Source organism: Apteryx rowi, unplaced genomic scaffold, assembly GCF_003343035.1.
Source record: "Apteryx rowi isolate R43461 unplaced genomic scaffold, aptRow1 scaffold_345, whole genome shotgun sequence".
NCBI classification, from domain to species: domain Eukaryota; kingdom Metazoa; phylum Chordata; class Aves; order Apterygiformes; family Apterygidae; genus Apteryx; species Apteryx rowi.
In genome coordinates this window covers 699,479-713,016 of record NW_020449919.1, presented here as the reverse complement: position 1 = coordinate 713,016, position 13,538 = coordinate 699,479, and the positions used below count along the sequence as shown (strand labels likewise).

The 13,538-nt window shown below is 37.7% G+C and overlaps 1 protein-coding gene across 8 annotated transcripts in view; it reads right to left on the bottom strand.

The window, feature by feature from the left end:
• The window catches only part of FAM172A (family with sequence similarity 172 member A), a 302,076-nt gene that overhangs the window by 77,389 nt on the left and 211,149 nt on the right, over nt 1-13,538 (bottom strand). Inside the window, exon 11 of one of the 8 annotated variants that reach the window (XM_026072628.1) lies at nt 9,080-9,124. The exons of the other annotated variants lie outside the window; for them this stretch is intronic. Within the exon in view, the coding sequence (XP_025928413.1) occupies nt 9,105-9,124 (20 nt within the window). The 3' untranslated portion in view covers nt 9,080-9,104. Of the gene's footprint in view, nt 1-9,079; nt 9,125-13,538 lie in introns of those variants that run through there. 8 annotated transcript variants of the gene reach the window in all.

Below are 13,538 nucleotides of genomic sequence, written 5' to 3'. Positions count from 1 at the left end.
TTAAGGTTGTCAGCTGAAACAGCTCACCGGACAGTCCATACCTTTTTTGGGTAAAGAGGAGGTAGATCTCAAAGGGACTGGGCAGACAGCTTGGGCAATTACAATCTAGAGTCATCAGAGCTTGAGAGTCACAGGCCTATCGCCATATTTGTTCATGGCTGAGACCATGAGTTATGAAATTAGCCTATTTAAGCAGATTAATTTCATACAAGACACCAAGGCTTATCAGACAGAAATAACCCTGGCTTTGCTGTTAGCTGACCATTGATGACAGAAGTGAAAAGCTCTGCATCTCACTATCTACTCTCTCAGTCCCTGACACAGTTTCTTTATTCCAAATATTGCCTGGGACAGAGTACAAAATATTCACACTATTCAAGTATTTGCATATTCATCTTGTCTATCACAACAAAGAGACAAATTTAGAATGATTTTTGTAAGATTTGTCTTCAATATCTAACTGCATAATGCAATTGCTAGTGATTACTATTTGCATGAAACACTCTATTATCCAGTAAGTGAAACAGATTGCTCTCATTTTAGAATGTGAACATGTACAGTGCTATCCTTCTTCTCATTGCCCAGCTAAGTTCAGGACATTAATGGCAGATCTGAGTGAAGAGAAGATTCTACACACGCACTTGATCTTGTGCAGTATGCCATGACTGAGTAATCTGAACTCGATTCCCTGTTTCCAGCCACGTTGAATACATCTCTGCCTACGCAAAGTCTTGAAAATTCACAAAGCAACAAAGAGAATGATTTAAAAATCATGAAACCAAACAATAAACCAAACAAATAAACTGAGTTTTTTTCTCATACATCTTTTTGTTTTTGAGCCTTACCAACCTAGCTGAAAAATTTTCAATTTTTTTCCACACAGTTATATGGGCAAGGAATTTATATTAAAAAGTGCAAGAAAGAAAAGCTTTGATCATTTGATTATAGCATCTGCAAATAAAATACAAAACACCACCAACTCATGATAAAACCATAAGTGATAGGGAAATAGTTGTTAGTATCCGGTATTTGCAATTCTGTACAATATGGAAAGCATTTCTTCACAGCTGGTGTGACAACTTGTTGATGTCCTGAGATAACCATACCATCTCTATGCAAACAACAGATACTGCTATCACTATCTAATACTATCACCCATGATCTTTCAATTGTATTTACCATTTCAATTGTATAACATACAATAAAAGTAATGTATTTGGAGTTTGCCAATACAGATTTGAGAAGCAGATCTTTCAAGCCATGCCAATGTCCACCTCCGATAACTTAGCCACAACTTTGGCTGACTGATTCTTCTTTCCTTCAGCTCCTTTAATGTTGATTATTCCATTTGGCTGTGCCAAAAGGATTTTAACCTTCTCCCCACTCTTGAGTTCAGTAAATTTCTTTATAACATGTCTACTTTCACAACATTGTGAGAGAAGGGATTCATCTCTACAGTTTCCATATACATACTAATGGGCATAAATACACACACAGAAATAAGAGAGAAAGAGATTGAGGATCACATCTCCAGAGCAGCTTAAGGTGTGAGTGATACAGAAACAACTCCTTTGCTCCTCCCTTCTAAGGTCATCAAATATAAGATCAAACACGATATTGTGGTGCAGTTCCCCGGCTTTGAGCCTCTTGACAGGGTCTTCCTGGCAGGGTACTTTGTAGCAGGTTGCTACAAAAGTGGTAGGCATTGGCCATAGGACTTCAATTCTGTCTTCATATCTATGCATAGACAGGTATATAACTTCTACTGAACTTAATGTGAAAAGGCATCTAAATAGGAGTAATTAAAAGGTCTGTGACTTACTCTAAAATATTCTGTAGTTCCATAGCAGAACAGAATTTGTACACACGACCCCTGCAGCTGGACAGCCTGCATGCAATCAACCTTCCAAACAGGGGTTTAAACCCTTTAAATCAGTTTGCTTTACTACTTTAGGATCATTAAAATGCCTTTAACTGTCTCCTTTTTAAGAGTCTGAGGTCTGCCCTTGGGGAAGAACAAAACTCAAAGAAACCAAAAGAGTTACTGTTCTTGCTCAAGTTGCTGACCGCAAAGGACGTGCTCTGCTACCAAGTCAAATTACTCAGGATACCCCAAAAAAAGCAGAGAGATATATGCTGAAGACCTCTGGGGCTGCACAATTTCAGTAAGGCTTCAGCAAAGCAGTAGAGAGGGCTGCCTGGGTGAGTCTCTTAGCTGAATCAGAGAATAAATGTTCAAACCCTACAAGGTGCTGGGAACCTCTTAAAAAGTGCTCAGTATCCTCATGTCCCAGGGGTATCTGAGAAGTGAGGGAAATTCTGGGTGCTCAGAACTTTCAGGTGATTCACTTGATTCATTAAATCACATGGGACTGATCAACAGGATGTATTTTCTGGATTAACAAAGCAATCTTACACAATCCCTTTGGAGCCAAAATGCCTCCTCTCATTTAATCTTAAAAAAAAAGAAAGTGAAAAATGAAAGCCCCCCAAACAGAGTGAATTAAAATGTCACTATGTTTACTGAGTATTTTGTCAGTCTGTAATGCAGAGTATCAATTACATATTCAGAAGTTCTTGAATAACCTACAGACTTTCAGAAAATTTTTGCAATTATTTACGTGGGGCTTTCATGGCAAGCCTTGAACACTGAAATAGGAAAAGCACTTAAAACTATAATAAAAGAGGTTACGACAAAAATACAATAAAAAAAAAAATTCTGGCTCTAAAGCATATGCTCTGCCCCTTGCAGCTAAAAGTCACATACTGAGAGTGTATGTTCTGTCAAGAATTACTAGTTTCAAGCATGGCTGGTGATTTTGGACAGTAGCACTTAAGAAACCCTCAATCTGGCAGTTTTATCACCGCAAATTTACTAAAGCATCCCCACTGTCCAAACTCCCAGGAGTTTGGGGATCTGACTTCAAGGAAGGGAAAAAAAAAAAAAGGTTTCTGGGGTATTGTTTTGATCTGGTCTGTACAATTTTTTTTTTTCAAACAGATCATTATTCCAATCCATTTTTTCACTCTCCAGAGAAAGTAGCAAATGCAAGAGTGCTTGGTTCCTTTCTTTCCTGGAAACAGAGTGCAAATGAAGCTGGCAAGAGCCCACACAATTGCTGTTAAAGGTACTAGTGTCCTCAGCAAAGAATTATTTTGAAGCCGTGACATCAGAAGCAAATTGGCCAGCAGTATTTACTTTTTTAATTTCACTTATTGTAAATCACTTGCCTGAAGATGTACTGGAATGAACAAGAATAAAAGACAAACTTCACTGTTAATTTATTCTTGTGTGTTTTACCATGCTGTAGAAAAGTTTCAATCAGTTATTATAAATAACATTAGCTACAAATGTATACTTTTTCTGGTTAGCAAATCCACAATGCACTCCAGATTTCAATCTGTTTGCTGTATGTACGTATTTAATGAATTGGTAAATGGATTGCTCATAAACATTTTACTAAGACTTATTTGTTATTTGCAGTATGTGACTGGCCACCTAAGCAATATGATATTTGTTCTACTCCCTGATGCGGACATTGTAGACATCAAAAACAATGACAACGGGTAGAGCCTTTCTGGTTAACACTTCCTAACAGACCTATTTTTGCTATTATACATCAAACTGGGAGAACACTTATCAATAACGGTCAGTTCTCTGTATCCTGCTGAAACCAATAAATAGTATTACCCAAAATACATATGTCAGAAAACAAAGCTCACAACTTCTATCCATGTATTATTTTTGCAAATAATAATAATAAAAAAATCAATTTTACATTACTTAAGCAGCTTTGCCTGATTGTATTGCAGACTCTTTGCTACATCTTTAAAAAAACATGAAGCATGTTTCCAAAATTATGAAAACAGCTTAAAAACTACGAACCTAAAAATCTTTGTGCCTTTTGAATTTGAGGTCCTTCAGCTTTCATTTTTTCCTGGCTATTCACACGGTCATAGAAATGCAGGTCTAAAGAGATGTCTCAAGGTCATACATTCCACACCCTGCCCCAGGCAAGATCAGCTGCACCCAAGTCATTTCTGGCAAATGTTTGTCTAACCTGTCCTTAACCACTACTAGTGATGGAGACCCCACGGGCATCATACTTCAGCATTCCTCCAGCCCTACCCTCAGAAAGTTTTTTCTAATGTCTAACCCAAATTTTCCGTGCTGCAATTTAATTTTATCACTTTTTGCACTATTTACCATACACATGGAACAGACTGTTCATTTCTTTTTTGCAGGTCTTTCACATACTTGACGACTTCCATCATGTTCTTTCTTTCACTCCTCTTTTTTCAGGTTAAGCATTCTTAATTCTTTCAATCTTTTTCAGAAGATCACGTTCTCTAGACCTCTCATAATTCTTGCTGCTTTCTTTTGGAAGTTCTCCAATTCTTTCTCCTTCTTCATGGACTACACTGCCCATCCCCATATGCAGTATTCCAGCTGAAGCCTCACCAATAGCCTGTCTTGCAAGCAATAGGATTATTCACACGTTTCACTAAAAGGTTTGTCTTTTCTGGTACAATGTGTCATTGCTGACTTATTCTTTACCTGCTGCTAAAAGGCTAGCAATTTATTCTCCGGGGAAAAAAAGGAACTCTTATCTGACTCCAGCTCCTGTGATCCATTCTGAGAAACCTGTAATAAATTCATCTCTATTACAAGCCACACTCCTCCTCTTCAGGGTCCCACTTCTACTAGATCTGGATCAAAATCTGTTATCACTGTGATCCTAGTACTGCATCACATGCAGTATCTTTCAGCATTCAGGAGCAGTAGTACTTTCATGTTTTATGGCAGTCGATAGGAAGAAAGGCTGCCCCTCAAAGAGGCACTGAAGAGCAGATGTTGCCTATGTCAAGGCACAAGTACTACTGATGCAGCAGCACCACTACCAGAAGCACTACCTTTCCTTGCTTCTGAGTATATACAGGAGCAGAACAAGAGTCTTTAATTTCCTTTGTGGGTAACCTAGAAAGTTACCTAATTCATCAAGATATAGCCAAACTCTGGTGCCTGTGCCATGTGCTCCAGAACCTAGGTTAACTATTGAGTGGTAGTCTCTAAAGTTTCCTTCTAAAGGAATAAGACACTGTTCTAATTCTGTTGCTTTACTCCTATTCATTGTCTTATACTACCCAACACAACTAGCCCAACAGAAACAGTCCCTAGATAACAACTGTGAAGCAAAGCAGGTACTCATGTGGAAGAAACTTTGTATAAAACCTCTGTGTAATTGGAATGAATTGATGGCATAAGAAGGCACGAGGACATCTAGCCCTAAATGTAGACTGAAGGATTTTACAGACCTGTTTCAGCAGTCTTTTCCTCCCAACTCTGGACCAGAACAGAGAATCTGATCCTACTTTTTGTTTAATGTGGGAAGAAAGACACAGAAAAATATCCTGTTACTTTAGAATGATGATATCTCATTATGCTAAAAAAAAATTTTATCAATTCAGAAAATGTAACTAATGTCACGGTGACATACACAACAAATATTTAAAATATGTTTTTTCATTCGACTATGAATCAAAACAATGGGACAGTGATGGTTAGAGAGTAGACCAGAGAAGGAGTTACATGACAGTTATGTAAGTAAAACATAGTCCCTGTGAAACCTTAGAAAACATAATTTGCAATCAATAGATGCTGTTATTCTTTTGCCAGCAGCACCTCCTTTGCAAGCCTTCTGCAGGAAATACAGTGCATATTCAGAATGTAGCATGGTCAGATCCAGTTATGCATGGTAATTGGTGGATTTTGAAGGGCCACCAGAACATAAGATTATCTGTACAGTTAAAAGCTGAAATTCTAAAAGGTTTGCAGGACACACAAAAGGGTCACAGTTACCCTCTCAGTTGCATCCCCTTTTCTTGGAAAAAACATCAAGCCTATAATGAAAAATGAACCCCTAACATATTCAGAAATTGGCCAATTATTTCACTTTCCTGTTGAGACCTTGAGGCTCCATACAGCAGCATGCTGGAGTTTTGTTAGAGTCAGGAAAGTGAATCTGTCACCTCTCTGACACTCAAAAGGTAGCAGCCTGCCCAATTTTGTCTCAACAAATAAATCCCTGCAGATTAGTAACTGCAGTGACCAAAAAGTAACATGAAGAGGTAAACAGCTCTGCCTGAAGATTAGCACCCTAATGTAACCTGGGTAAGTAACAAGCAACAGTAGAAGAAACGATAATGATTGGATTATATCATCAAAAGCAATATGTGACTGAGCAACCCATGCAGCACTCAGACCAGGAGATCAGTGACATAACATCAGCGTGGCAGAGCAAATCTGGTGGGGGGAAGACTCTCCAAAGACCCCTCAGGACCAGCTGCCAGTAAGCCCAACTACTGTGTCAAAGAGAAAGCACTGGCGACCTTGTCCTTGTCACTGGAYCCGGGACAAAGTAAGCTGCATGCTGTACCCTGATTTTGTCTGTGGCCAGCACAACCCTATTCGTGTCAGTGACCTGAGGCAGCCTGGGTGCCTCCTGGTCACCTGTTGGGATTGGTGTGCAGGAGCATCACTCGCCTGGTATAGCGTGGGCTCTAGATAGTCCGTAACCTTATTGGGTCATGTGTGAGAGAGAGAGGTGTGTGCGTGTGCTGTGTTATTATTTATTATTTTCTTGTAAAATAGTATTTTGTTTAGTCTTATTGCTTTGGTAACTTTAGTTATCATTGTTTAATTAATCTAGTTCACAAAATAAGTATTTGAATTGAGGAAGGGCTCATCTATTTCCCTGTCATAACCCCACCCACACTAATCTACTGACTGTCACAGCACTCCATGCTGAAATTTGGTGTGAAGTGTGGGGGCAAAAGGCATTAAAGGTATTGAGAATTGCAAATTGGTCCTTGCGTTCCAGCTCCACAGCTACCCTGTGAGAAATTGGTGAAGGACACAGGCAGCATGAGACTGCCCCTGCAACACCTGCATTCATGTTCCTGTTCATAACTATCTTTAATTCACTATGGACGCATCTCTGAACAGATTATAGGAGGAGAATGATAGTGAGTAGAGGCACTGATGACCAGAAAGTACTGGGATACAGGAAGAGTAAGATAAATGTACTTCTTACAAAGTAGAAAATCCAGAAAGACGGCATTTGCTACCTCCAAATATGTAAGAGGACAAGTAGATCAAGGTTTCCTTACAAAAAAATCAGGGATCAGCATAGGTGAGGGACATTTAAAATATACTGAAAGTTCATTGGCTTAGAAGTCTCCTAAAAGTTTTGAAGCTCATGGAAATACAAAATTCCTGGCAAACTCGAAGGATTGTATGAACCAAAACACACAAGAAATTAAGACACACGAGTTTCGCAGAGACATTTTTGGAGCTCAGCTTTTTAGTTCTTACATAATATGTATATGCATAATATGAAAATAAAATGTATCCCATTTATCCCACCTAGAGACAGGTGTCTGTCATGGACATGATATATATTCTAAAAGAGCTTACAAATCATTCTGAAAGATACTCTTCATCAAGGAAGCAAACATATATGATTTATTAGAAATAAACAATTAGGAAAACGTTAATCTGAAATGATTACAAAATGACAATACCAAGACTATACCAGTAAAGCTAAAATTAATCTCTCCTCTCCCGTATAAGTGGAATTCCAAGACGAGACAGCAGTATGACAGGGGAATGCTGCTTAAAACCGATGAACTGATGCTCAGTGCTTATAACCCATTTTTAATTTTTAAAAAAGAAATCAATGAGCACAGATAAAATGCAGACGGCTATAATTCCCTTGAGTAATCTTGTCATAACATGTGTTACTGTAGTTCTACACTTTTACCTTTGCACTTTGTTGTATGTAACAGAGCAACATAATTAGCTGCTGGTAGGTAGTGTTTATGTTAGTTCTCAAAAGGTTAAGAAGCTGATTATAGCTAAAATCAGCTTTGCCTGGGGCTTCAGTGGCTCTGTGTAATCAAATTAGACAAGCAGGGCACAGTGTCACCTAACACAAACCAGTGGCACTTTTCTGTTATGACCTTTTTCATTAGATGAGCAAGTCAGGTTTTAGCTTATTCCAAACATTTTGAACAGATTAGTTCCCAATAAACTCTGAATGATAAGCCAGGCATTAGTCCAGATCATTTTCATAAGTGATTCAGTGAGACTGCACTCAAGAGATTCTTTAGGAATAGCATCAACTTTGTTTTCTCCTGAAGTTACCTTCGGCATTAATATTTTTTTTTTGTGGAAATGGTTTTAAAGGGTGAATGGCAATGACTTCAAATCCCAAAGTATCTTTAGTCATTTTCTTTGCCCTGGACATTTTATCATTTTGCTTCTAGAACTGCAGAATGGTTTCTCAAATCCAGCAGCAAGCAGATAACTTTACAAACATGCCAGATAATGCATTAGCATTTCTAAGAAACCACAGGTAAACCACTCAGCAGAGTTATGGTTTATCCTCTCTACACAGTTGCTGTATTCTTTGAAGCCAAACAAGGTGAATGGTATAATGGATGTATTTAAGGAGGTTTAATAACGCAGAGAGAAGAGCAAACCAGCCTCACATCAGAAGAACTCTTTCCACACAGCTATACTGTAACTAAATTTAAATGCAGACTGCAGCATCAGTAGCTTCCATAATCTTAGTATCTTTGAACATAAAGGGAACAAAAGATTAAACAGGTAAAGAATATACAAAGAAAGTAAAGACAAATTTAGATAAAACCCTGCAAGTTAAGAAACACACTATGCCTTTCTGAATTGTATTTACTAATTTAAAAAACAGTAGCTAACAACATTTGTTGAATCTTTATCTTCACATATTTAATCCTTAACTTCAATTCCAGTTCTGCCTGTAAAGGTATTGTGGCTGAATTACAGAGTGTTGACTTTGTCAAAACAAGCAAGCATATAAAACAATAGCTTCTGCAGATGATTTGTGATTATTTTTTTATAGCCAAAAAAACCAAAGCTTGTTATTTTAATTGATTAAGTCATAAATAAAAAGTTGCAGAAGAAGTCAAGTCTCTGTATTTGCACAGTCTGATGATTCCTGCTAATCCAGCAGTACTTAACAAATTCACATGTGGTTAGCTTGCCTTGCCATAGCTGTAGATCACATTTCTATGCTGCAAGCTGTGCAAAAAAATCAATATGCCAAGTTTAACATAAGGACAAGAAACATGATGTCCTCCTATATTTTCAATGAACTCCAAATGACTATGCTGTTTCTACTCTGCATAGTTTATTTCAGGGAAATGTATTCTTTAAGAAAAAAAATCTATCACACAGTGAAATATATAAATTCATAGAAGGAGTCATACCTGACTCCATAATATCTATTATTCCAAATAATCTGGCATTTTGACTGAATAAGGAGCCAGTCAGGAAGCTTTCCCCCTCTCTCTTTATGTATTGAAAGCAAAGGCACAATCTTTAGACAGAACATACTCTTGCCATGCGCATTTTAGACTTAACAGTAAGTTCCTGTATTCTTTTTTCATATGTCAATTCTTTAAAAGACAATATTCTTTTTCAACTGACTGTGTTACATTATAATTCACTTATTTACACCTAGTGGCAACTATCATCTGTCTGAAACAATATGTTAACTGTCATCATGTTTCTGTATTTTAAGTCTTCATTTATTGCTGCAGAACTACATTATTTGTGCAAGTAGATTAGGATGAAAACCCTCAGAATGAGGTAGGAGTGGTCATGACCAACAGGTCAGTATAGAGCTGTGCCACATCTGCCTTCTAAACTCAGCGATGTGGAACTAAGTGTGGCAAAACAACCAGCGCGTTGGACACTTGCCAGAAGATTCAGAACTGCTGACTGCTGCCAAACTCTTTCTTTGTAAATAAAAAAAAGATTGACTTTAAACACTTGCAAAGGCACTGAACACATTTGCAAAATATAAAACTAGAACAATGCGTGGAAGCAGAGAAATTCTCCTTAACATATGATCAGCTCTTTCACTGGTAATTTCTCTTCATTGCAATGAGCAGCTGTAAATGGATTAATGGCATTTAGCTCTAGAGAGCATGTCATTGATCTGTACTGAACATATAAACTGTTATATAAAACACACTCAAAGACTCACACTTGTTCCTAACTTTCTATTAATGTCATTTGCAAGACAAATTTTATTCAGAGATTAATGTACCATTTTAAAAACCCTAGGCATAAAACTCCCAATCAGAAAATAACAATGTAACAATTTTAAGTGTTGAATAATATTAATACTGCAATAAATTACAATTTCAGTACATTCTGCCCTTCTTTTCGGTTCAGAGAATGTAGCACAGTCCTATACTATTACAAATGAGTTGTTTCAGGGACCCCACAAATATCAAATACACAAACTTTGCTTCCACGATCTCTCCTGATAATGCAAAAGAATCAGTAATATTACAGCAATAAATGAAGAGCATTGCCCAATACTGACACATTGTTTTCAGGTGAAGCATATGGATGCACATGAACACGTACCTTTGCAAATCAGAAGCTGTGAATAGTCACTATAGAATACAGCCTGGAATTAATTTCACGATATGTGGTATTTGAGGCGTATACATGTGAAAATATCCTGGAGTCCCAAAACAAGTCTACTTGTGCCAAGTTACCAACAACGTTAACTTTGTCTGTCAGTCAAGATTACTGTACAGGTTTCTGTACTTCATAGCTAACATCTGGACCTAAAGGATGGTCTGAATAGCTTGCTCACTTCATTCAGGGGTTTTATGCAGGCGGAGAACGCAGTCAGAAAACTTTCTCAAAACAGATAGCTTCATTAAAATTGGCCAAATGAGACTGTGCATACGTAAATCACTGCTGAGTGTGTATTAAATCTTTGATGTCTTAATGTCTCCATTTGCTCTGTTTTTCTGGATTTTTACGTTGCTTTAGTGTGAACAGCTATATTTAATTTACAAGTCTCCCCCCACCCCCCAAAATCAGAAGGCAGGAAGTAGATGGGTGTAACTAAAAGAGGCAGCTAAGATGAGTTGCTGGCAGGGTGAAGCAGTAGGTTTTAGTAGTAGTTGGAAACTGTAAGTGGTTCTTTGAAGTCAGTGCAGCTTTGATGTAGTACTCCCATAGTTAATCGCAAGATAGTCTTGAAAGAAAGATTTCCCAAATACTATCCAAGTGTCATTGCTTGTGAAATACTTGTATGAAAAATGATTTTTTTTGCCGGTGAACTTCAAATCTAACACTGGACTGCTCTCACTCCCTCTCAGTCATTCTTACTCCCTTTTATAGTGTTTTAATCAGTTAAAAAGATAATTAAACCTAAGTTCAGTTTGGTCCAGACAGATAGCTTGCTGTGTGTCACTTTGCTGCGCTGACTTGTTGTATCTTCCTTCTCAGAACTGTTGTGCTCAGGCACAGCAAGAAACTGCAGTGCAGGATGCTGGGGAAGGAAAAGATGGAAGGAGAAAACCATAGGGAATCTCTCCCTGTGGCCTTAGAGGGGTTCACTAGCCTTCACCTGGAGGAGGCAATCACAACTATCCCCAAAGGTAAAGTGACAATGGGCAAAATGAGAAAGAATCTGAACTCTCTCTCACTTAGGGCCAGGTGTGATCAAGGAGAACCGATTCTCTGATACCTGGGAAAGAAATACTGCATTTCACCTTCTTGCTGTCTGAATCCAACCCATGTAAGTCATGAGAGCTAGAAGAGATGCAATAGTTCACAAGTCAGAGGAGAGAAAAAAAAAATGCAGCTTGAACAGTGTGTCCTTGATGGCTATTTCTCTCCTCTACTGAAGTACTGTGAGAAGAATATATACTGTACTCTCCCCACAAAAAAAAGTTCTTAAGTTGTATCTTTATTTAATAAGAGCTTTCATGTTTACTGAAAATATAACAAAATTATCCTTGGGCAGTTAGGTCTAAGAGAGCAGCTCATAAAAGCATGATATTTAATATCACTTGGAAACAGTTGTACAATATCCAATTGATTTAATAATTAGATTTTAAACCTCATCCTATTCTACATGTTAAATGCTATCTACAAATCACATGCCAAAGTATAGCAAAACAACTCTTTCTGTTTAGTCCAAAGCTAGCAGGACAWGAATATTAAAGCAGAAAAATCTTTATTCTACATTAAAAAGCTGTTTACCTGTGCACATTTATAACGGAAACACAAAACGAAGACTCCCTTCACAAAGACCCATTTCTGTCTAAATGGGCAGAAATAAAGAACATGGCATGCGACCAGTAAATTATGAGGGTGCAACACGTCAAGGTTAGAGGTCATTGAAGATTTCAACAAAACTCAGAAGATATGGCAACTGATTAAGCAAGGGGACAGATTGCCCTCCAACCTTAACCTGTTAAGACCTTTGAAGTCTATGGTGACCTCTGTTCTGCTCTTTCATATTAGTTGTTAGTTACACTAATTGCAGCCTAATAGTATGCTGGAGCCAGACATTTTTTCTAAAGCCACCCAAAGAAGGTGTATCTATGAAATGGTGACCACTTCAGCCAAACTGTGCTGTGCATATCACGAGCACTTGCCCCCTTTTAACAATGGACTATATAGCATTTTACAGATGCCAAAGTTTAAGATGTTAATAACCTTTTGTATGTTCAAGAAGCTGGTGCAGTATTTTACTGAGAGAAATCATAAGCTAAACAAAAGCCAAAACCAAAACTCAAATGAGTCTAAGCGAGGTCTGACAATAACGCTGAAACAAATTTAATTCTAAAAACTGTTTCATGTGCATTGGCATAATGATTACCAAAACAAGGATCTAAAGGTCAACCTCTAAAAATACCGCATATTCAGCACTGAAATCAAAGAAGTAACTTAGTGTTGCTGCCAGTGAACTTGAGAGAAAGGGTGTGGGATTAGATGCGGAGTCTATTTGCATTGATTTTGCATCAATATCCATATTAATGCTAACACAATATTGTGTCATATTTGGGGACGCATTCAGCTCATAGAGCCTCTCCAGAAGCTGAAATATCACTTGTAAACTTCAGTAAATCATTTAGTAGCATTAAAGTCAGGCAGGAAGTCAGAGGAAAAGATTAGAAAAAAAGATGTAGAGCAGAAAAAATCATATCAGAATTAACAAAACATACAAAAAAGAGTTTGCATGTGGAAAGAATAAATATTCAAAATCATTTTCTATTTCCTTATTTATATGTCTAGTGAATATTTTTTACATGGTTCATTAAAACTTTGGATGAAGATACATCAATCCACCTATGATTGCTGGGAAATCTGTTGCCAAGATAGCATATTTATCTGTTGGTGCAAAATACAAGCTGTGATTACACTGTTAAAAAAATACAAATAAAATGTAGTTCTAATGAAGAAACAAATGAGCAGAAACTAGGACTTCCTCGTATCAACTAGTAACAGAGCTCTCAGAAAGCAAAATAAAACAATCTGACAGTAACTGCCCAATATAAATCACAGAATCACAGAATCGCTGAGGTTGGAAGGGACCTCTGGAGATCATCTAGTCCAACCCCCCTGCTCAAGCAGGGTCACCTAGAGCACATTGCACAGGATTGCATCCAGGCGC